We start from the raw sequence: 25,293 nt of genomic DNA on the forward strand, positions 1-25,293 counted from the left end.
TAGCTTTTAATTTTAGACCGGATGCGATGCTTTCCTCTTGTGGATAAAATTTGGACAAATACCAATCCTTTTTTCTGAGACCAGGGGCAGGACTTCTTTCCAACACTGAGTAGAGGATTTCAAAGTACCGGGGAGCGGAAAGCCACTACGCACGACCTTTTTCCCCCTGGAAAATTTCAAGTTTGAAGATTTCCCCACTCTTTGGCGTTGAAAATGCTCAAGTGCGTGCAGAGCATGCTGTCACTTTCGTTCCTGGTGACGTTCGCCGCCTGCGACGCTCCTCCGGTACCGTTAGACGACCTAGTCATTGAGAAAACGTTCGTTCCTGAAAAATGTGTGCGCGCGGTCAAAGTGGGGGATTTCGTCAGGTATCATTATATCGGCATGTTCCCGGACGGGAAAAAGTTCGATTCAAGGTAAGTGACGCACAGCATCTTTACTTTTTTGCGCTTCCGTGCAGAGTTACCCGGCTGCGTCGTGGAAGGAGCGACGCGCACGACGCGTAAAAGTGCGCGCCGTGGTTCTTCCTCGTAGGAGCCACGCAGGCAGCAGCTTGGATGAACTCTAATGCAAATAGTGACCATCTATGTTCACTAAATGGGGTTTAGATCAATCAAACCAAGAACCATTCTGCATTTAAAGTGGATTTTGTAAAAAGAAAATGCATCAAATTACTAATACATCATTCAGAGCTTTTATTGGACCAGATGATGTGAAATCTTAGATTTTTTAATCATTCCCTCAGAAAAAATACTTTTCAGTGCATATCTTTTCATATTAACTCTTAAAACTACACATCTGTTAATGATAAATATTGTATTATTATATAATCCAATTTTCACACCAGCCACTATACAGCAGATCAAAATCAACTGACTTTTAAGACGTTTTTCAATGTGTGGTTCAGGGAAACGTTAATATATTGCATTGGCGGTTTTGTTATTCATTGCAGCTATGATCGTGGAAGCACCTACAATGTGTTTGTTGGCAAGAAGCAGCTGATTGAAGGGATGGACAGAGCCCTGGTGGGGATGTGCATCAATGAGAGGAGACTGATCAAGATCCCGCCTGAGCTGGCTTACGGAAAGCAAGGATACGGTATGGGGTCAAAAGATACCTGTGGCGTTACATCTGTTTAATACACTCTTTTTTTAAATAAGTGTCTAAAAGAAAAGAAGAAACAACTTTTCCACACTGTTTGATGAACCACACAAAGCTTTATTGTTCCGAAAGTGGGACAACAGATGTGCTAGTTTTAAAAAGAGATCAGATAAAACTGTTTTACATCAGGCTTGTGAGGCCGTCCAACTACATGACAATGAGTGCTTTTTTTAGAAATCCAAATTATTATTTGCACATTTGCACACAGATATGATCGTAAGATAAAGCCCAGGTTCAAATATGTGTGTCACTTGTGTGAATGTGCAGAGAGTATTTAAGATAGTGGGACAGAGGAGACAGAAGGGCATGTGTGGGCATGTGAACCCAGAGGCTGTGTCCTCCACCACAAGACACAACTACACAAGTAGTGATCACAGGAGAAAATAAGAAAGCAGGAGAGTTTGGGGGTAGAAAGGGTTTGTTTGAAAGGTAGAGCGATTTCTAGTGATTGCCAGCTCACCAGAGGTTTTACAGGCGTCCACCCACACAGTCCCTACTCCCGTCTTTGCCTCCTCCTCCTCCTTTCACTCCCTCTTGATCCCACAGCGCCCCTTCAATTCCCAAAGATTTTCCATCCATCTGCATAAGTAAAACCATTTCCACACTAACGATGAATCAAGATCAAAGAAATGTGATTCATCAAATTCGGAAACATTTTTTTTTGTTGGTAATAATTTTGAATTGCGGGGGGAAAATGAACTCCTTGTGTAGCAATGACAGCAGCTAACGTTTTTAGTTATCGATCTCTTAAAAGATCTAAAATATCAAAAGATTTGAGCACTTTGTTTGATTTGATCGTCTTTCCTCTAAATATATGCAATCAGATAAAGCAGTTAGCCTTCAACCCTTTCTGTAAGTGCATTCATAATCTTATGGATTATTATAGAAACTAGGGCTATTGTCATGACTAGTAGGCGAGACAGACCCAGACGCTGGAACCCGGAAGGAAAACACAGGTAAGTAAGATGTTAAGTATTTGGATTTTATTGTTGGCGTGACTTGGAGTCGTGGCGTGACTGGAAGTCATAGTGTGGTCAGGATCCATGGTGTGACTGGAGGTCTTGGCGCGTTTTTGAGTTCCCAGGGAAGTAGAAGCTGCTCGTGGAGACATCTGACTCAGGTGACACTCGTGGTTTGAAGTCCTGAGGCAGGAGAACAAAAGTTAGCGAGGAGCATAAATATAGGAGCAAAACATAAGCTCTTGTGACCAGACTAAGCACCATCAAGGGCAACGAACTGGCGAAGAATGCTGGTGCTGGATCTCCTAATGAAGGGCTGGTGGATGATGAGGTGAGTGGTCACAGCTGGTAGAGTCAGGAGCAGAGCAGAGAGGGGAGGGGGAGGAGAGACTGCCAGAGGCACCATGACAGCTATGTTCGAGTCCCTTACTACTCCCCCCCTCACCCCCCCCTTTTTCCTTACCGCGAAGGGGGGTCTAAGGGCAGGGATGCCAGTATAGCTTAGTCAGTTTGTTAGTTCATTTTAGTATTTTCCTATTGAACTCTTTGTATTCGTGATCCTTTTAAGTTCATGTTTTACTTCGAAGGGAACGCCCATTCACCCTACGGAGGAAGCTCATTTCGGCCGCTTGTATTCGGGACCTCGTTCTTTCAGTCATGACCCATAGCTCATGGCAATAGGTGAGTACTGGAACAAAGATCGACCGGTAAATTGAGAGCTTGGGTTTCTGGCTCTCTTCACCAGTAAAACAGCGACCGGATAACAGCGGACACCGCAACAATCCACCTGTCAATCTCATGTTCTGATCTTTCGTCACTCGCTTCACGCTTGCCTGCAAACTGCCCCAATTCATGCTTGAGATCCTGGCTCGATGAAGCCAACAAGACAACATCATCTGCAAAGAGCAGAGAAGAAATCCTGTGGTCCCCAATCCAGACCCCCTCCGGCCTGTGGCTGCGTCTAGAAATTGTTTTTATAAAGACTGTGAACAGAACCGCTGATAAAGGGCACAAAGGGTTCCAGGATCAGGTCCAACTTACTGCTGGCTATGAAAACCAAGCTTCCCCTCTGGTCATACTGAGTTTGGGTAGCCCTCAGTAAGGCTCTTCAGACTGTACTCACAGAGCACACTACACACGAAAATATATTTGCCAATCTAGTGAGCATTATGCACAGAAGTTTTTCACAGAGACTTCTGGGAAAATTTCTTGGGCACTGGATTTTGGAATTGTAGATTTGGACACCCCCCAGAAATAGCAAACACCCTACATAGTCCCCAAAGTCTAGTATGTAAATGAGTGAATAGGGACACAACCTAGTTGTGGATAAAAAATCAAGATGAAACTATTTTTTCCTCATTTAAACTACAAAGTTTTGCTCTGGTTGGATTCACTCAGAGCAATTTTATTTGTGTCTTCTAGATTCTGCACAGTACTTTCATTAATCTGCAGTAAAGTAGCTCTTTTGAAGATCATCTTAAAAACATTCACACTGCAGCCAAATAGGGATCACCTTGAACTCTTCTGTCTCATCATAACTTTTAGTGTAGGTTATGGATCCGGTTAGGTAACATTGCTCTAGACTTTAAAAAAAAAGTTTGGACTCAATCTCTATCATTGAGGAATTGGTGTACATTTTCAAATGTAATGAGAATCAGCAGCTTCCTTTTGGCTTACCATGAAAGTTACTTTGTTTCTCCTGTAATTGATTTCCTTAAATGTGTTTGCTCAGAAAAAAGACAAAGGCAGCATAGGTGGTTAGGAGTGTCTCTATATAAAAGTAAGTATTATTTCATGATCTAAGTATCTTTTCAGTTAATGATCAATAAATACATTTTTTATTTTAATAAATCATCAAAACAATGGCTACAGAATCTGGTCAACACATACATATATATACATATGGCAAATGAATTTCTCTAGGCATCACAAAATGTCATGTGTTACACCTTGAATTGAATTATTGAAACTAATTAAAATGTAAAAAAAGTTCCTAAAAATTTCCTTAAAAGAGCCTTGAACAAATTAAAAACCCCTACATGCAAAATCTAACCACAATTCATCAATGATTATCATGTGGAACCATCAACAACAACAACAAAGTATTTGTATGTATCTAAAACAGAAATCAAAGAAATCACACTAGAATGTGTTTTTGTAATGATGGATAAAGTATTTATTTAGCTCCTAAAAACAAGCCCGAATTCTGTCCGTACTGGACCTGTTTTTTCCCTTAAGAAGCTCTTCTATCCTCCACTGGTTACCTGTATTAATGTCACCTGTTTGAGCTGGTTATCTGTATAAAAGACAGATGTACACACCCTTAAAGACACACTCCGATGAAAATAGTGTTTTTGGTGTTTTTAATATATTCTCATGGCATTTTTCTGATGATGGAGGACATATATCAAGACAATTAAGCTTAAAATTGCATTTCTGAGTATTTCTTTATTTAAATCGTGGTGAATCAGGAACAGATGAAAAAATGCCACAGGAAAGAGATTGTAGTTTTGATGTAGATGCTACAATCAGCAGGGTGCAAGCTCCCTTCTCCGCTCCAGTCTGATGCATCCACCTATAAACGACTAGATCCACTGGAAGATTGGGAGAATGTCATGAGGTCAGAGGAGACCAAAATTGAACTTTTTGGTAGAAAAGCCTTTGACCGTGTTTGGATGGGAGAGAATGCGGAGCTATATCCCAAGATAACCAGACCCACTGTGAAGCACGGGGGTGGGAACAATATGGTTTGTGGCGACTTTCCTGAAAAGAGGACAGGACAACTGGTTTGTATGTAAGTCTAAATTGGGCCGTACATGGTGTGATTTGGGCTAAAGCCTCCTTTTATCAGTGAGATCCCTGAGGATGAAACGTGTCTGGATGTTCCAACATGACCCAGGTATCACAGAAGTGTCGCCATAAAAATCATTTAAAGGTTCTGCAGTGGCCTAGTCAGTCTGTGGACCTAAATCCAAAAGTGAATCTGTGGAGGGATTTGAAAGTTCGTGTTGCCCAGCAACTACCTAAAACTTCACAAATGGTCTGCATGGAAGAATTCCAGCAGCAGTGTGTAAGCAAGGGACGCTTTTATACTTCTCACTTTATAAAAAACCAAAATGCTTCTGACCAGGCAATGTCAAAAATGACAATGTTATTAGAAATAATGTTCTTTCTTTGAATTGTTGATGAATTAAATGACAACATTTCAAAAACCTCCAAACTGAGTGACTCAATAGTATTTCTACTTTTAGTAAAGTGTTTGTCCCCTTTCTTTTTATTCAGGTTTGTCACTTCTAAATATATCAAATCATACATTTTATATGAAAAAGAGATAGAAGACAATGAAACACAAGTTTTAAATCAAGACTTTCATTAATTATATATTTAAAAAAAATCTAAACCCTCTGTCCACCCATCAAATATGGTGGTGGTAGCGTGATGGTCTGAGGTTATTTTGCTCTTTCAGGACTCAAGACTTGCTGTGGTAAATGGAATGAGGCATGTGTAAATCAATCCTGCTAATTTTCAAACCATCACTGCAGCTTTAGGCAATCAGCTGTAGGTCAGACACAGATTTCTAAGACAAAAAAAGCAGGACCATAACCTTTGAGGTCTGGAGTTGGATCCCTGCTCACCATGTTTCTTCCAGCTCTCTGGTGTCCATGGAAGAACTTGAAATGATTGATCACGCCTTTGTTTCATCATGCCTGGATTATTGTTTTTATTTTCTTTTTGCTTTCAAGCTGATCAGAATTGTACCTTACATCTTTTATAGCTTATTTTATCTTTAATATTTTATTCTATTATAGATTTTATCTATGACATTTTTTGCTTCATACTCCCTTTATGGATTATTTGATTTGTGTTAAGCACTTTGTGGTTTTTTTGTAAGGAAAAGTGCCATTTGACACACTTGGCTTGCTTTCTGATGTGGGGGAATGTCCTTCATCTCTGAATCGCTTGAAGAATAAATTCTGACCAGTGGCAGAACCTTAAAACAGCAGTTCATAAAAATAAAAACAAGCAAAAGTCTTGTTCTCTTCCCTCTTCCAGGTGAAATCATCCCTCCAGACTCCATCCTCCACTTTGACGTTCTGCTGCTGGATGTGTGGAACCCAGAGGACGGCGTGCAGATCAACACTTACTACAGACCCTCCGTCTGCTCCAGGAAGGTGGAGGTTTCCGACTTTGTCCGTTATCACTACAATGGCACCCTGCTGGACGGAACTCTTTTTGATTCAAGGTTTGTTTCGGAGGAGGAGGCCCTCATTGCCACCATTGTTTGTCTCATTGTTGCATCCTTCACATCTTTTCCTCCTCTGGCTGTAGTCACACCCGCATGCGTACCTACGACACCTACGTGGGGATCGGCTGGCTGATTGCTGGCATGGATCAGGGGCTGCTGGGGATGTGTGTTGGAGAACGGCGCATCATCACGATGCCCCCTTCTCTCGGATACGGGGAGAATGGAGACGGTGAGGATTTTGAAGTTTTCATGTTTTATTTAACTACTGACTTTTAAGCTCTGAATTCTCTCTGGTTATTGCGGCAATAAGCAATATTTTGAAATGGTCTCTACGAGCAGACAGTGGAAGTACCGGTAAAAGGATAAAACTAGAGCGATGTGCCTTTTATTCGATTGTAATATCCCTGCTTCTTACAGCATTTTTACATTTTGGTCAGTTAGTCTATTTAATAGACAAAATGTTACTAAAACTCAATAGTAATCCCTTAAACTACTTTGTAACGGCAAAGAGTATTACTTTTTATTATTGACTGTAGCTTGTCAACTGTTCTAGTTAAAAGAAACAGCATTTGTCACATCTTTCTTTAAATCACAGTGCAAGCAGAGAAGCGACCGAAGGTTTTACATGCAGGTTTATGAACCGACATCTCTTTTTTCTGTCATAACGGAAGCGAAAAAGAATAGTTGGAGAAGAGCAAGAACAGGACAAATTGGAGTTGGAACACTTAGTTAATTGACAAAAAAAGGATGTGATGCTTATTTAACAAGCAAAAAGTCAAGCAATGCTGATGTTTGATTTATTTTTTAAAAGATCTTGAAAATCCTGCCAGATATCAGATCCTTTTGGCCCTTGAGGCTTCTGCTGTAACATGAAAATGTGAAAACTTTTAGAGTCTTATAACACGAGTCCACCTGACCTGGTTGCACCTTGCATGTATTGAAGAGAGTGGAAGTTGGGGGGAAACACTGTGAGGAACACAAACGAAGGTTTTTACTTCTGAGACCAAGTTTTGTTGCAGAATATTATATTTTGTGATCATATATTACTTAAGCTCAATTCAAATTTATTTATAAGGGACAACACAGGTTTTATGATTTTGGCTAAAATCGTCATGATCACAATTAAAAGACCGCTGGGAACCCTTTTAAAATAGATCAAAATATGATCGGAGTGGGTGTTATTGTGACTGCAGTCAAACGACAAACAAGTACTAAAAAAGTCAAAACAATTGAGAGTAAAATAGTATAAATAAATGTCATAATTAAATAAGAACACAAGATAAAAGCAAAAACAGTAAAACACACCAGCAGAGGAGAGTCATAAGCTGTATCAAAACCCTCAACATCAGTTTATTCAGTAACTGTTCTCTGGGGGAGAAAACTGAAAAAAACATTTCCATTTTTTTTTCATTTCAATGTGGATTTCTTCTCCACAGGCAGCGACATTCCAGGACAGGCGTCTCTGGTGTTTGATGTGGTCCTCCTGGACCTGCACAATCCCAAAGATGGGATCACAGTGACCAATCAGGCCATTCCTGAACCCTGTAGCAGAAAGACTGTGGCTGGAGACTTTGTTCGTTACCACTTCAATGGCAGCCTGCTAGATGGGACTTTTTTTGATTCAAGGTATTTGGCAGGATTTTTTTTTCTGCACTTCCTCAGGTCGCCACATAATGGCAGCACCTGTCTTTGCGTTGGAAACACTAGAAATTGAATCAGTTGTGTAAATTCATTGTTAGCTAATAAAAAACACTCTAAGCTCTATGTTTGCTTTAATTTTAAAAGAAATCTTAATACAGAAACCTTTTTTCTATAAAACTACTAAAGCTCTACTTTATGTCTGTAATGCAGAAGTAACCAGATTCATAAATAATCTAGCAGGTGATTTGAATTTAAAGCAATCTACAAATGAACCGTTTCCTGCTTCCCAGCTATTCTAGAAACCGAACGTACGACACCTATGTGGGTCGAGGATATGTGATTGCCGGAATGGATGAGGCTCTGATCGGAGTCTGTGTCGGAGAGAGACGCAGTATTACTATCCCCCCCCACCTGGGCTACGGAGAAGAGGGAACAGGTGGGTGTCATGCTAATTCAAATCAATTAAAATTCAACTTTCTTTTTTTTTACTTTAAGTTTATTTTTTTACCTGACTATCTCTCTCCCATGCAGGCACTAAAATCCCTGGATCAGCTGTGCTGGTGTTCGACATTCATATCATTGACTTTCACAACCCGTCAGACAAAACCAAGGTGACTGTCACTTTCAAGCCACAAGTGTGTGAAAAGCTCACCAAGAAAGGAGACTTTGTGAAATATCACTATAACGCCTCTTTGATGGATGGAACCTCTATTGATTCCACGTGAGTGAACCTCTTTCTATTTTCCAATCACATTCGTTTTGTAATTTTTTTTTTTTCATAAATCTTAATCCTTACCTCTTTTAATTATAAAAAAATAAGCTTATGTTTTGTATAGTTTTTTATTTAACAGTGTCAATGATCCATTCATGTAACTTTTTATGTAAAATTGAGGCAAATACTGATACTTTAGTTGTATTAGTTGAAAAGTATCATAACAAGGGTCTCGGTTGTTGGATAATTGATTGTATTGCAATCAGATTTCAGATCAGAACATCAGTGAAGCCTTGAGCAACAGAAACCTCTGCTTTTTTGATTTTTTCTGTTAAGTTGCACATTTTAGGACAGTTTTTTTCAGTATCACAGAGAAAAGAACATCAAACTGACCTTGAGGTCCCATATTGGAGGATTTATTATCTCTGTAAGATAAATTTCATCTTAGTCGCCTATGCAGCCATCTGTCTGAGGCTAACAAGGTTATTCTCCAGTCATGCAAAAAAATAAAGACAAGTAGAGTATAAAAAAATGAAAGGACCTTTCTCATCTGGTATTAAAGCAATCCAAATTTAGCTTAAAAGAAGTTTTCCAAAAGAGTGACCAAAATATGAATGTGGTTTTATTTTGATCAATTTTAGTTACAACTATGGAAAAACGTACAACATCGTCCTGGGAGCCAACCAGGTGGTGCCTGGAATGGAGGATGGCTTGTTGGACATGTGTGTGGGAGAGAAAAGGCACATTGTTATCCCACCTCACCTGGGATATGGAGAGAGAGGAGTCAGTAAGTGCCTGACTAAACACCACACTCACAGTTACGTTAAACAGTAATGACAAACTCTTCCCAGAGGTGGGAGAGTAGCCAAAGATTGCACTCATCTCAGACTTTTTCTTTTCAGTGGAAATAAAGAATTTGTTTGTCACTAATTCTGCAAGATATCCCACTTAAAAAATGAGCTTGGTCTGTAATGTTCATCATAGATACACTTAAACTGTGAGAGACAGAATGTAAAAAATACATTATGCTTTTTTGTATAATGGTGCAGAAAATAAGTATTTGGTCAATAGTTCGCTTCAATATTTTATGATGTCACTTGGGTTGTTAATGACATAGGTCAAAGATTTCCTGTAGGTCTTCACCAAGTTTGCTCACATAGCTGCGATTTTGGTCCATTCTTCCATGCAGATCTTCTCAAGAGCTGTGATGTTTTGGGGCTGTTGCTGGGCTTTCAACTCCCTCCATAGATTCTCTGTGGTTTAAGACACAGACACACTTCAGCCTAAGTGATCTCACTGATGGAAGGAGGTTTTAGCCCAAAATATTCCCATTCATCCTTATCGTTAAAGGGATCAGTCATCCTGTCTCCTTTGCAGAAAAGGAGCCCCAAAGCATGATGTTTTTCACCCCCTTGCTTCACAGTTTGATCAAATGCAAGTCCCCTTCCAAAAAATGTAAATGCCTTTTACGGAACATAGATTCTAGGCCCACTGTTTAATTGATTTTAAAAAAATATTTATTTGTTTATTTTTTCATAAACTGGGGTTTCAGCTCATTAAAGCCACAAAAACAAGATTTCAGAAATGAGAAAGCTGGAGAAATCACCGGTTTTTGCAAAAAGATAAAGGTGGAAACTCTTATCAAATCAATAAATACAAAGTATTTTCAAAATGATACTTCAGTAGTATAGGCAGGGGTCAGGTACTGCTAAAGTCAGCTGTCTTTCCTGAGGGTTAGAGATAAACTTTCAATTTCTTTTAGTTATTCATCAGTTGATGAGCAACTTTAAGTCAAGAGATGGAGGAGAATCAGTTATTTTTCAAGACTATAATTTTTTTAAGTGTTTCTAGTGTTTCTTCTATTTGTTTCTATTTGTTCTCTTCAGTTAAAAAGTTGATAATAGGCCATCAGCCACAACTACCATTCACATTTGTGTATCTATGTTTACAGCTGGTGAGGTCCCAGGCAGTGCTGTGCTGGTGTTTGACATCGAGTTGATTGACATGGAGGAGGGACTTCCTGAAGGCTACATGTTTATCTGGAATGACGAGGTTTCCCCCGACCTTTTTTTGGAGATGGACAAAAACACAGATGGCCAGGTGGAGGCCTCCGAGGTACTGTGTGCAATCTCGATCTGCTGACAAGCATTTCCTCCTTTTGCCACCATCCTGGTACCCCCAGTTTGTCACCTGTGGTTCCTTTCTGTCTCCTCAGTTTACCGACTACATCATGCAGCAGGTGAATGACGGGAAAGGTCGCCTGGCTCCCGGCTTCGATCCTTACCGGATCATTGACAACATGTTCTCCAACCAGGACCGAAACGGAGACGGGAAGATCACAGAGGAAGAGTTCAAACTCAAAACAGATGAGGCCGCTGATCATGATGAACTATGATGAGACTAGGTGTACTTAAAGAAAAGAAATTATAAAATGTTGTGGATTCAGGATCAAAAGGCTGCAAACACAGCAGCTTCATGTAAAAACATGGGACGCAATGAGAGCATTGCGTGGAAAGTTTGAAAAGGGGGATCTTCTTTGTCCAGTTTTGATATTTTATTCTGGACTCAGATGATCAACATCCAAAAGATCAGGAAAGATTTAGGACAATATTTTAAGTTAATATGAGGATTGTGATGATAATGAATGTTATTTTTACCTCCTTGTTCATCCAGTCCTTGTTATTTGTTACTTTTCCATTTTGTTTGAAGGGGATGAAACACTCCTGTTTGAGAAAACAAACCAGTGTCTCCATCTTCAGTATTCCTTTACTTTTATAGACTCTTGTAGTTAAATTTCAGTGTCTTACATATGTATTTGCCCACCACAGAATTTTACTGAAATGTCATTAGGTTTTGTATTTTAGTTAAAATAACGACACTGGAGGGTTCAGGCTCAGTTCATGCTTTGTTGGCTTTTCCACTCCTTTTGGTCCCACATTCCTTGTTTTTATCTCTTGAAAATGTCACATTCAGTTTAAAATGTTGTTTTTATGTGTGAGTGTTTGATTTTTGGAGATAAAGTGAAAACAATGCTTTGTATTACGTTTTTTTTAAATCAATGAAGTCTCCACTTGATTGAAGGGTTGGGGTATATAACATGATCATAAGGTGTCCTGCCTGGATAACAAACCAAGTATCTTGATAATCCTGTAGTAGACTAGACTACAACTACCGGTAGATGCAGGCAAAGAGACAAATGGACTGTTAGACCCAGCAAGTTCCTCTTCTATGGTTTTCATTTACGGACGATATTTTGTCATTAATGCACGGGTGGGCAGTTTAGCTGTTCAGGCTCAGGTAGAGCAGGTTGTCCATCAACAGAAGGGTTGGCGGATTGATCCCCGCTCTCCCCAGCCAGCTCTTGCCCCCCGGCCGCGGCCACTCTGCAGCTCACCGCTCCCTCAAAGGGGATTGGTCAAAATGAGAAGGATTTCCCCATTGTGGGATAAATTAAGTATCAAACTATTATTATTTTTAGTTGGTTTTCAGCAAAGGAACTCTACTCCTTCTTCAGTTCTGAACTGTATTGGAGATTAGAGACAAAAACGATCATAGAATTTATAGAAAATCCCAAATTAATCAAATCTTAAAACGGGTCGAGTCAGAATTTGACTTTTTCTCAAAGGGTCTGTTTGTTCAAGTATAAACACAAGATCTTCTTAACATCTCACAATTAGCTGAATTCATTCAAAGAAAAAAAACCCTGATTCTTGGTTACACTGAAGTTTATACCAACTTCTCTCTGCCTGTACATTAATTTGACATTGACTGCATTTTCCTGATATCAAAACAATCCTCTGACCCTCATACTAGTGTGACTTTCATAACACTGAATGTTATGAAATGTTATGAACATCTGAATGTGTTTTTGGAGTCAACCTCTCTTGAGTTCACTCTCTCCTCAAACAACCCCCATTGAGGCCTTCAGTAATAAAAGACCGCCGCACTGTTCACTGCCGAACTAAATCCAGGCACAAGAATCTGACTTGCACGAATGTTCAACCAGAGGCAGCTGAAGGGTGGTCATCAGCTGCTGTTATGCCGCCAAGGAGAAGAAGATGGGAGGATGGAAAGGATCAGGAATAAGTACATCAGAGGAACAGCTCATGTTAAATGTATACATTTACAGGCTTGGTAACAAAATCACGTCCACACAAACAAACTTGCCCCCCGCCACCAGATGATTATAAAGGAGTGGTAGCAAACTGTCTGGATCTGCAGAACCCCCTGTAAGGATGTTGTCAGTCACACCAGTGTCAGGACAGTCATGATCCACAGCTGTCTTTGTTTCAGTCAATTGCCCTCAGCCTATATAAGAGTCTGGTTATCAGATCATCTGCTCCGCTTTGTCACTCTTTTTTCTTCCTGGGTTTTGTCATGTTAAGTTTCTGCCACCATACCTGGTCTCCTGCATATTGGGTCCTCCCCCACCAGCTCCTGACAAAAAGATTGTTCAAATGGCTCAGAGGGAGTGTGAACGTTCACACTCCCCTTGGAAACGTGCGTTTAAGAGGCTGACATTCACAAGTAGCCACGCAAGTTTCTACAACAGTTTTTCTGGCTCTACGCACAGAACGCGCAGCCATTGAATGTGCATTGAAAGTTTAACCAGGTTGAACTTTGACCAATCAGACTTGGTAGTGATGTATGGATGATCTTTTTTTTTATTCATGGAAGTGCCAACCCTTTGAAAATTGATCATGGAGGAGAAATTCCGGTTTGTGCCCGGACGGAATAATATAACGCCAAGTCTTCCCTAAAGGTTTCCCGATAACAATGTTTTTAAATGTCTTGTGAGAAAATTAATCCTGCTCTGGAAAAGCCTCCTGGGAATAAGAGAAAAGCTTAACACTCTCTAAAAAAAACTTACGCTAAGAAAGTTTCTATACTTTTTATTGGGATCCTTTAAGAAAGTAAAAACATTACACTGTCTTTCTTCTGGGTTATGATTTTTGTTTTTGTTTTTTTTTCAAACCAAGGACAACCAACACTAACCAAAATAATATAAACTGGGCTTAAGCATCATACTGATCAAAGCCCATTCAAAGTTACAATTTACACACAAATGAATATAATGCATATATAGATAGATATCGATGGATATTGTTGCGCCCCCCCCCCCTTTTTTTTTTTTGTTTAGGGGGTGGGGTCTATTTTCACAAAATTCTATTTGGTTAAATGCGTAGCTCAAGACGTTTGTTGCACTGCGCAGGCGCAGCAAATTGCGATGGGTGCCATAGCAACCGAAGCCAACATCCGTCGTAGACATGGTCAGTTTGTTTGCTTCCGTTCGTTCATGGTTTCCATTTGTTTGTGTGGTGGCTGCTTTTACCACATTAAGTAATACACTGCATCCTCCTATTTGAGAGTTTTCCCCCCTAATGCTTCATCAAAAATGTGTTTAGATTTGAGATTATTTATGTTTGCAGCCGAGCTGATTACTAGCTAACGTCAACATCCTAGCGTTAGCGAAAGGTCTGGAAATCAAAATCGGGGATTCTGTTGTTTTTTTAACGTGTCTGCATGTTTATTTTAAACAAAACACAATATGAAAGCATTTTTATAAATAAATAAATGTAAGGATGTACCACTTTGAAAGAGGAAACGCTGAGCTTTGAGGCATTTTCCTTTTGAAACCAACACAATCAATGCAGCTTGTCTAATAGAACTGTAATTTTACTAGGCTGGAGCCACCACAGTAAAAAACGCCCTGGCCAAATGGGTGAGAGTCAAACACACAGCTCTGACACTAAAACAACTTTAAATATACAAGGTCCCAACAACTGAATGCATCTTGGTTTGTTTTTATTTTCTTGTAGGAGATGGACTCAAAACAGAAGGCAAGTGAAGCTACAGAGATCAAGCTGTTTGGACAGATTCCTCCCATTGAAAAGTTGGATGATTCTCTCTCAACTCTCATCAACTGCGAGTGAGTCATGGCATCAAACTATGGCTTTTTTTCTGGACTGGACTGTTAAAAGCAACATTTTACACATTTAATACGGAATCTTGGATCCATTTTGTTAAAAAATAGTTCAAAATATGTAGTTTGTGTGGCACATCCATGAGCGACTATGCTGAAATAGATTTAAAAAAAACACTTCAAGAATGAATCAAATAAAAGGTTTGCATGGAAACAAGCTGATGGTTTAACACTGTATGTGTCTGACTTTATCCACAACAGGAAGTTGTCTCTATCAACAAATAGGATTGAGAAAATAACTAACCTCGGTGGTCTCAGTAAGTCAGTGTTTGTAAAGCATCACAAAGTGATGGTGACAAGCTCAATTGTGTTATTTGTGTTGCTGTAACTTTTTCATTTGATGTCGTTCCAGAAAACTTGAAGATTTTGTCATTGAGCAGAAATAACATCAAGACACTTGTTGGGCTGGTAAATTACTTAAAAAGTTTCAATTTAGTTTTTTTTTCATCAACATTTTAAGTTTAACTCAATTTGCAGTTTGAATGGACCTTGTTTTTCATCAGATCTGTATTTTTCGTATTTTCAGGAGCCACTTCAAGACACTTTAGAGGAGCTGTGGATTTCCTACAATTTGATAGAAAGACTTAGAGGAATTCAATCCTTCAAGAAACTAAAGGTCCTCTACATGTCCAACAATTTGGTGAATGACTGGGGTACGACACATTCATCAACAAGTTGGCAATAACATTTTTTGTACAGTTTAGACCATGTTTAACGTGGATGCATTGTTGTTTTACATGGAATTTGTTGGTAATATAATTTCTTTTATTTTGGAATTTGCAGACGAATTTATGAGACTAGCCGATCTTCCGTTGCTGGCAGACCTGGCTTTTGTGGGAAATCCTCTCCAGGAGAAGTGTGCTCCGCAGTATAATTGGATACAGGAAGTCTCTAAAAGGCTTCCTCATCTAAAAAAAGTGGATGGTAAGACTGTTTTGGCTGTATTTTGTATTTAAACAATCACTCAGGATTTAAAGTATATGTTTTCATGAGCTGCTGCACTGCAGTTATAAGAATGTATATGAGAGGGAAAATATATAAGAAACATTGAGTTTTTTTATTTACAAAAAATAGCTAAATGAATTCAATTTGCACAATTACAAAGTAAAAGGGCTCTACAACGCATAAGTGAAAATACGTAATAGCAGACATAGGCAAAGACAGAAATCACTCTGACTTTATGAAAAACAAACTAAACGGACTTGAAGACATGACACATCAAGTCCTGTTCACTGTCACACACAAAAGTGAGTGAAATTTGTTGCAGAGAAATTTGCTCTCTGCATTTGACCGATCCCCTGGGGAAGCAGTGAGTTGCAAACAGAGTGAAAACCACCCAATTAAATCCATAATTTTCTGAGCATCAAGGAGGGAGGCATCAGGTCTCATTTGAAGAGTCTTTGGTTTTGATTGGTTTCAAACGTTTGACAGGTTCCTATGACTTCCTTTCAAAATAAAAGACACAGAGTTCATTTTACTGTCAATGTTTAAAAAGTTTCATATTCCTGCATCACCTGGAGGGTATTCCTCCAAAAGTGTTTGGAAAAGTGTCTGTCACGTTATCACAAGATTCTGTTCTTTGAGATAAATGGACTTTAAGCGGATTTTAATAAGCAATGGATGTTGACCTTTGCATTTGCTCACACAGCATCTAGTTATTCAACTTTTTTGCAACATCTCTGATATGGCACAAAATACCACAAATGAGCTCTTTGCAGTCTGAACTAAAGAAGCTACTTGGATGAGCAGCATATTTTATATCAGCCTTTAGATTCCAGTTGCAATCCAGAGAGAGAAGATATAGAGTCAAGTGATTTTTACAAACATCTAGATTTTCCAATTCTGTTGGGTTTTAACAGTAACAAATATTTTCTATCTATGATTGTTTTTTGTTTTTCAGGAGCACACATCGTGAAAAATGAAGATTAAGAAGAGGAAAAACACGTACATTTGTAATTGTCGTTTTTTTTACATTTAGCATTACTGGAGAAGTAAAAAATGTTAATGATCTTTATTTAAGGGAAGAGGTATGTCAAGCATTTAAACTATACCACTATAGTTTAAATTCATTTAAATGTACTACTTATGCTCCAATTTTTGTGTCTCTGCATTTTCAAGCAGAAGCCGCAGCACAAACAAGCACAGCAAACTTCTCTCACGCTGTATTTTGTTGAATTAAATTCTTTTTTAATTATTGCAGTTGAGACTACCATTTGTGGTATGAATATATTAGAAATAATTTAAAATATCCACTCCCCTTCAAAGAAACACAAAATAAAACAGACGTTTACCCCCTTGGAGTGACACTGATGACAGAGATATAAAAAAAAAACATGCACCAGCCTTGATAGGTGCCCCGCCCCCGCCCCCAACCGATGAAAAAATGTTAGCCGATCCCCCGCCCCCTGTTAGATGAATTTTAAAAAAATAAACCTGCCCCTCTTGTCAAATTTTGACAGGTGCTGCACTTGGGTTTTGAAGAAAAAAAACACAAACGCGTTGACAAAAGCTTTCATATCCAATTTTAAAGAAAGTCAGATTCCTGAAAAATTTCAAACGGACACAAGCAAGGAATTTTTTTTCACAAGTTTTCAAGTCTTTTAAGAAAGCACAGAATCATGCATCGCAGTAGTGGGTTTAAAGGTTGTCATCTGGACTTGGTTTTTAAAGTTGAAGATGTTTCACCTCTTATCCAAAAGGCTTTGGCAATCATGCATTTTGCAACAGCCAGCAATGTAAAAGCCTCTGTGATTCCAAGATTTAACTAAACGTTAAAAAATAGGATGTGGAGATTCTTTACCGCCAACAACACAAGGCGTTCTGCGGAGGTCATACAGGATTTGGTAGAGGGTTACAATAAAGGTTTTCACAAAAGCATAAAAATGGCCCTGATGGGACTTCTGAAAATGCACTTCAAATGTTTCGGAATCTCTATGGCGCTTTCCCCAATCAACACAAAAAAGCAAAGATAAAATTTAAAAAAGGAGATTCTGTTAGATTTTTAAAATTGAGAAGAAAGTTTGATAAAAGGTACGACCAGACTTTAACAGGCTAGGTGTTCACGGTGGTGGTGGTGGTGGTGGGGGGGGGGGGGGTACAAACATCAAGATTATGACTGTGATCCTATAGAAGGTTCTTTTTACGAAGCAGAGATGCAGAAGGTCAAACTGAGAAAAGACCAAACTTATCAAGGAGGGAAAATTATAGGGAGACGCATGGTGAACGGTGAAAAGCAGATTCTGGTAAAATGGAACAAGTGACCCAAAAAATTCAACAGCTGGATCAAGGCCTCAGAATAAAAAAAAAAAAAACTGAAATCATCAAAGCGACTCTCACCCAACCTTATTTTTCACCAAGAGCGGGTGTTGGAAAAATGTATATAAGTTATCTCATATTTGCTTTTATACATTACCTAGCTATATAGGTAGTATAATCATGCATGTAGAAGTGTGTATGTCCAAGTTCTGTTTCACAGGAAGGTGAAACTCTTGGGAGGAGACCGACTTTATTAGCGTCTTCCCAGCATCAGCGTGAAGGCTACGTGTTTTCTGTGTCAAGACCGGAATCGAGGGCCTCTCTGTGTCAGTTATCCGTGAGATAAGACTTTGCAGATCCAAAGAGGATGTGGGACTGTGAAAAGACGTACATGTTGCAATTAATGTTTTCTGAAAGCGCTGCATCTGTGTTTCATCTGTTTCCCCTCCTTAGAGCTCAACACATGTTTAAATTAGGGAATACCCAACAGCGGGTTTGGTAAAGAAGGCTTCAAGCCAGTTTAAATGTTTATAAGGATAACAAGAGCTCTAGCTGTCATGTAGATTTACATCTACGACATCTACGACTGTTGGCGTGGAGTAAGCCTGCCCCTGCTTCCATCATCCTTCTGTTTACCCGCTATCCTGCCAGCTACAGTCCCTCACAATCCCAACCTAACATTAGCTGTGCAACAAAAATGGCGGGCAATAATGGAGATATCCAGCCATATATGGTAGTTGGACCCAGATGCTAGCTTGGATGAGGACAACAAGAGGTTATTGAATCTATTGGTCTACAATGGAGGCATCTGAATGGAGCGGAGCAGGGAGCTTGTGGCTCCCCAATTGCAGCCTCTTTGTCACCACTACAAACTTTTTCCAAGAGTATTTTTTTCGTCTACTCCTGGTTCACCACGATTTGAATAAAGAAATTGTCAGAAACACAGTTTTAACCTGACTTTTCTTGATATATATATGTCCTACATCAGGAGAAAAATGGTAGAAGAGGAAGTTAAATGCATCTAAACAGAATGTTCATTGGAGTGGTTCATTAAACAATTTTTCCTTTAAAGTTTAAATACAAAATTTGAATATAAAACTCTCCAGCATTCAATTTGCTTATTGAATTGTGAAATCCCATGTTTCAAGACAAAGAAATAGTGCGGATTTTAAAGTATCAATCCGCAGTGACCACTTTTTTTCACAGAACTTTATTGAACACAACACCAAGACCACAGTGACCACGTGCTGACAATATACCAATCATGACATCAGAAAGAGGAGGAGTCGCGTGGCATGGAGAGGTTAAAAGGAGTCAAATGGCGGCAAAGTCAGGAGGGAGTTGGAGCGAGGTAAGGAACAAGACACGGATTTTCCCTTCCACTGTTTGAGTGTAAAGGAGTTTCCTTCCTTCTCCTAAGCTCCCATTTAACAGATTTCTTTCTTGGTGCCAATTCAAAGTTTCGTTATGGAGTACAACTTTTTCTGTCAGGTGAGACTTTTTTTATTTGTTTTTTTTCGCCGCCTTAATCATTAATGATTTGTGTAATCGGTTTCACTTTCTCAGCTCTGCGCTCGTTCGGCATTATTTGTTGACGCCTTACGAGAATATCGTGGTAATCAAAATCTCTAGTTTCGGTTTCAGTGAAATGAGGCGTGAATAAGAATATTTTATTGAACCCATGGTAGGTGTTGGTGCTGCTCTTCCTTCTCTTATTTTTTATTTTTTTTGAAGGAAGTGGAACGGTCCGTAAACATTGTAACGGTTTGACTTAAGCGGTAAATTGAAAGCCGTTAAGGAGAATTTTAAATTAAGATAGTGCTACTTCAGGTTACTTTAAATTAAATTTCACTTATTTCTGTACAAGAGTCAAGACAGAGAAACTAACAGGTAAAAGTGTATCAAACAGGAATGCTGTTGGTCTTTATCAACACTTTATAAATGTATCAACTCAGTATTTTTTTATTTTATATAACAAAAAGCTTTTTTTAAATTTCTTTCTTAAAGTTCAATTAAAAAAAACTGTTATGTTGTAGCGTCAGGTTTGCATAAAATTGGTCTTTAAAAAAAAAAGCCAATTCTACCGTTTGAGTTTATTTCCTGTGGAGTGGATGTAAACATCACTACTATGTCCTGAGAAGAGACTCAGCTTGAGTCTGGGATGCAGATAGACGGGGAATGTGGCAATGATTTACCCTTTGCTTTTCTAAGCACCAGTGGTTCCATTCACAGCTTTAATGCCAATAACAAATGAATTGTTTTTGTTCTTCTCTTTGGCATACTCGCAACACACGGAACAACTTATAGCATGGCAACAAAATCGTGTGTAGGGCATTTGCAACAACGTCAACATCACCATTGCTGACCGAACTTGCGGTTTGCCACATCTGCAAGGCTGTCTGGCTCCTGTTAAGCCAGCATTTTCCTCTACCCCAATAGCCTAAACAAAAACACTATCTGTTAATTCACATGGAAGTGGCATGCTTTTGAGTATGGATGCAAAGGGGCCTGAAAGAAAATGATACTATGTTGCATGCAGAGAGGAAGCCACTACATGATTTAATTAAAACGGAAGATAACCCCCCCCCCCCCCCCCGTCCTTTATTGTTTCTAATCAGAGTATTTGCATAGTGTCAATGGAAGTGTTTTGTCTTTTAAACCCCCTTGCTTGCTTTAAACCCCCTCCACATTAGGAGAGTGCCATCTATAATCTAAACCAGCTAAAGATAATGAAAAAATAAATAAATGAAATTGCATACAATTCATAAATGGTATGAGCCTTTTTTTAGGCTACGTTCACACTGCAGGCTGAAACGACCCAATTCCGAATTTTTTGCCCCTAAGCGGCCCAATTCCGATCTTTTCATGACAGTCTGAATGACACAGATCCGATCTTTTCAATTGCGACCCAGGCCCCGTGGGTTTGCCGTCCTGATTCCGAATTGTAGCCGATCTTTTCAATTGCGACCGCCGTCTGACCGGCCAGGCGACTTGATTCCGAACTGTACGTCATCGACACGCAACAAACGTCATCATTTTGCGTTGAAGTAGGCGGGAACGAGAACGTAAACATTAACCATGGTGGACGATGCTGCTGAGACCAGTCAGTGGAAGGGAAGCGAGATCCCCGATTGGATTAATATTTGGGCTGATCGCTCTTTTCAGGCCAAACTCCAGGGCTCTTATTGCAACTGGGCGGTTTTTGAAAAAAATTCCAGATAAATGGCAGAGCGTGGTGTTGAACCTTTCCCGCGATGACTTTTTTTTTCTTTCTCCCCTTTGACCGTGCTCAGAAGCGCAGGGGACCCGAGGCGATCCTCCTCCTCCTCCCTGTTCTGATCCTTAGATTCTCCAGAACGGGTTAATAAAGAGTCCATAGCATTTATTTTGGGGGAAACCTTCTTTTATTACCGTCCTCCGTAACACACAACATGAATGCGCGCCCACACTGCCCCCCCTTATTCTCTATCGCGGCACGCGCTTGCACACACACACACATGCGGGCGCGCGGCCCCAGCACATACACATTCCTCTTCCACTACAGTGGGTACAGACGATCCCGACTCCAATGCCTTCTTAAAATGAGAAGATTGTAATTGTGCTGCTCCTTTGTGAAAATAAATTTAATATTACAAAAAGAGCTCCGCTTTTGACAACACTGTTGTTGACATCCATTGTTAACGTTGGCTCCGCAAACGAGTGACGTCGTTCACCGTTGAGTATTCTTCTGGCTTCTGCGCATGCTGGTCTCGTTTGGGTCACGGTCACACTGGAGATCACAAAAGTTCGGATTTACTTGGAAATTTGAACGGTCTAGCAAACAATTCGGATTTTTTCAAAAAATCCGAATTGAGCATTAAGCCCTGCAGTGTGAACGTAGCCTTAGTGTCATCTAATTGTGAAATCAAATTAATCAGGCTGAGAAAACCACAGATTTACTAGAGAAATCCTGCCTCCACCGAAAATTTTATTATGAAATCGTAATAGGTTTCGGATTGTTGCAATTATGTAATTGACAGTAAAGATGCAAGCAGCTATACTTTTGAGGTAAACCTGGAACTTATTTTCCCTGCTTATTAGCGCAAATTTCTAATCAGCCAATCACATGGCAGCAACTCGATGCATTTACACATGTAGACATGGTCAAGACAATCTGCTGCAGTTCAGAGCATCAGAATGGAAAAGAAAGGTGATTGAAGTGACTTTGAACGTGACATGGTTGTTGGTGCCAGACGGGCTGGTTTGAGTATTTCAGAATCTGCTGATTTACTGGGATTTTCACCCACAACCATCTCTAGGGCTTAACGAGACTGGTCCAAAAAAGAGAGTATCTGGTGAGCGGTAGTTCTGTGGGCGGAAATGCCTTCTTGATACCAAAGGTCAGAGGAGAATGACCCGACTGTTTCCGTCTGATAGTAAGGCAAACGTAACTCTAATAGCCACTGGTTACAAACGAGGTCTTTAGAAGAGCATCTCGTAACGCACAACACTCTCAACCTTAAGGCAAATGGGCTACAGCAGCAGAAGACCACACCGGGTGATTCTGTTTGGGTGATTCTAAAAGTACTCCTGAAGTGTGTGCGTGTGTCTCTGTAGCCCTGAGATAGAATGGGGAACTATCCATGTTGTACCCTGCCTTCACCCAACAGTGGCTGGCAAAGACTCCTCCAACCTTGGGACCTCAAAAGGAATTCAGCAGGTTGAAAGTGGATCGATCGGCTTATTGTACTGGATCAAGAATTCTGTGGGAAGTTTTTTTTTTTTTGCAGAGTTTCCAGAACTTGTAAAGGTTGTGCACGTACCTGTGTTGTTTACTGTTGCAATGTTGATTGGATCTTGATCTATGATATGCTTATTGAGGGAATTCCTTGAGGATGTGCCTGGTATTTTCACACCGGCCTCAGCAACGCACATTCAAGCAACAACTTCTAATGAAAAGTCTGAGTAATTGTGCGTGTTGGGCTTTCGAGTTCAAAACGCTCATGTTCATGTGCAGCTACACAGCTTTTAAGTCTAAGGGCACTATGTACAAAATGCATGGCCATTGAACGTGCAGTGAAAGTTAAACTAGCGTTCTTTTCAATTCATGGAAGTGTCAACTGTTTGAAAAGTGATCATGAAGAAGAAATTATTTTATGCACGGCCGAATTTATGACACCAACTTTGTCAAATATCGGAATAGAGTTGTAAAAGAAAAAGCTTGGAGCAAGATTTGGAGTTTGGGCATTTTATACCAAGCCTATTCCAACTGTGCTAGTATTACATGTGCTAGTATCTGGTAGCTGCGGTGCAGTGTGAACACCGTATTCTAAAAGCGCATTCTTGAATCTGTGTCACAAGCCGGGTGTGTGCATGGGATTATAGATTGCATGCTGGGAAATGGTAGTGTTTGTTTTTGTGAAGAATTCTGCCATGTTCTTTGCGAAGTATGATGAGCTGTCCCTGGCCTTGTAACTTCTTGCTCTGTGGATTTAACTCCTGTGCAATTCCAACAAGAAAAGCGAGCTTTATGTGCGATTCTGGATCATGTTGCAAAGGAACATCCACCATATCTTTTTTCCATATAAGCTGTCACTTCTGCTTTTCCCTCAAAAAGCCTCTGAAATTAACTATCCCTGTTGAGCCAGTGTACTTGTATGGAGACTCCTTTTCCATTTAATAAAAAAAAAAAAGTAGAGCTTGGTGCTTTTCTTTTTATTAACAAGTGTCACCAGTACTAAGCAGAAATTTGCAACTTCAATTGTCAAATGTAAGAATATTTAATAAGTCAGGTATGCATCCATACAGTTTGTAAAGACACACCAGCAACCACTTATCTCATGGGTCGTTGGTTAATCCAGCACAGGGGCCTGAAATGTAGCTGGCACACTGCCAAGATTTGTCGCCATGTGAGTGCAGTAGTTGCTGGCTACTTTTTGATGACGCACAAACATTTCAGACCCCCAAAAGAAATGCTTATATAAACTTGTCAGATTGTTAAGAGCCATGTGTTCTGTACTGAAGAATATCTTGACATGTTTATGGTGTCCTATGGCTGAACCGTAGAAGGGATGTCTTACTGGAGTAAGACTAGCTAAGGAATCTCTTTTCCTGAAAACATGTTTCCAACATAGGATAAGTGTATGTGCAGGATGAGCCTGCGAGAAGGGGACCGGCCCTCTCTGCTCACACGCTAACCTTTGCTCCTAAAGGCCCGTACACACCGGGACGAATATTCGCCAGCGTTTTTTCGCCACGTTTTTTGTGTTCACACCCAGGCGATTTTCGCTGACGATGAGCCGAGCGAACATGCAATTTCATTCCCTGACATTAGATGGCGCTTAATGTAAAACAAATACTCCTGTACACAAGGTGGTGCTGCGCAACTTTACACTTCTTAAAGTCGCTTTTCACTCGGATGAAGAGAGCAAGTATTTATGCGCTTGTCAGAATCATACAAAGAAAACATGAATATTTCAAGCACCAGTAGCTCAAACTGGTGCTTGGTTCGGGGATATTTTAGAATGTCCGTCATTATTTCTTCGCGGCTGTGTAGACGCTACTTGGCGTCTATCTTCTTCGCTGGTATGTGTGCTCAGCAAGGCAGTTTTGTATTTGAGCGCCCCCCAAGTTGTTTCACTGTAACTTCAGAAGCTCCAGACACTTGTGCAAAAGCGGCATTTTCATTGGTCGAATAGATTTCGACGCAACGCGTCCAAATAAAAACGAACCCGAGGCCTTTTTTTTTTTTTTTTTTTTGACGCGTGGCGTTTTTTCGCGTCGGTGTGCACACTCTCATTGGTGCCCTTTGTTTAGTCACGAGGCGTTAAACGTCGGAGAAAATCGTGCGCGAAACTCGTCCCGGTGTGTACGGGCCTTAAGAATATAAAAGACGGGGATGTCATATTCTTGATGGTCTGCTACGGGTTGCGTACGAACGCCCAGCCGGAGTTTCCTCCAAGCCACTCTATCGGGACTGTTGGCTCTCCAGTCCGTGTGTCACGGTAGGGGGAGATGAATTTTTTTAACTGCATAGCTTAAACTCCTGTGTTAATATGTATGATTGTATTTATCGGGGAATAAAATGCAAATTTATTCTTGCAAGCATTCTGAGTCATTTCTTTCTGCTGAAGATGGGAGGGTTGTTGGACACTGATGCTATGCTATGCAATGCTAATGAGCTGTTTCATGTGTTGCCAGTTTGCGACCATAAACCATTTTAATGTCATACACACTGGACTTAAAGACGTGTTGGATAAATGCATTATGTAAGGGTTAATGGCCGAAGTGTGCGTTATTACTTTTTAACGCACACTATATATCTATCTATCTCGCCGAATCTTGACTGCAGCGCTGG

At 40.0% G+C, this 25,293-nt stretch overlaps 3 protein-coding genes across 6 annotated transcripts in view; all 3 read left to right on the top strand.

The window, feature by feature from the left end:
- The first annotated feature begins 69 nt into the window (after positions 1-69).
- Positions 70-11,756, top strand: LOC101157467 (peptidyl-prolyl cis-trans isomerase FKBP9). The gene is made up of 10 exons (XM_004074192.4): positions 70-416; positions 953-1,098; positions 6,174-6,363; positions 6,450-6,595; positions 7,803-7,992; positions 8,298-8,443; positions 8,539-8,728; positions 9,361-9,506; positions 10,671-10,834; positions 10,935-11,756. Exons 1-10 carry the CDS (start codon positions 214-216, stop codon positions 11,112-11,114), a joined length of 1,701 nt encoding a protein of 566 aa, XP_004074240.1. The 5' UTR covers positions 70-213; the 3' UTR covers positions 11,115-11,756.
- A 2,149-nt stretch (positions 11,757-13,905) lies between these two features.
- On the top strand, positions 13,906-16,901 carry dnal1 (dynein axonemal light chain 1). Its single transcript, XM_004074193.3, has 8 exons — positions 13,906-13,989; positions 14,403-14,441; positions 14,539-14,648; positions 14,904-14,959; positions 15,055-15,110; positions 15,229-15,355; positions 15,486-15,626; positions 16,603-16,901. The coding sequence occupies exons 1-8, from the start codon at positions 13,987-13,989 to the stop codon at positions 16,629-16,631; spliced, it is 561 nt and encodes a 186-aa protein (XP_004074241.1). The 5' UTR covers positions 13,906-13,986; the 3' UTR covers positions 16,632-16,901.
- A 2,316-nt stretch (positions 16,902-19,217) lies between these two features.
- Positions 19,218-25,293, top strand: part of LOC101157957 — a 33,206-nt gene continuing 27,130 nt past the window's right edge. Inside the window, exons 1-2 of one of the 4 annotated variants that reach the window (XM_023960137.1) lie at positions 19,218-19,308; positions 19,378-19,448. In XM_023960137.1, the coding sequence (XP_023815905.1) occupies positions 19,425-19,448 (24 nt within the window). In that variant the 5' untranslated portion in view covers positions 19,218-19,308; positions 19,378-19,424. The other 3 variants (XM_023960138.1, XM_023960135.1, XM_023960136.1) reach the window with 3 other exon arrangements.

The sequence above is a fragment of the Oryzias latipes genome, chromosome 11 (assembly GCF_002234675.1).
Source record: "Oryzias latipes chromosome 11, ASM223467v1".
NCBI classification, from domain to species: Eukaryota; Metazoa; Chordata; class Actinopteri; order Beloniformes; family Adrianichthyidae; genus Oryzias; species Oryzias latipes.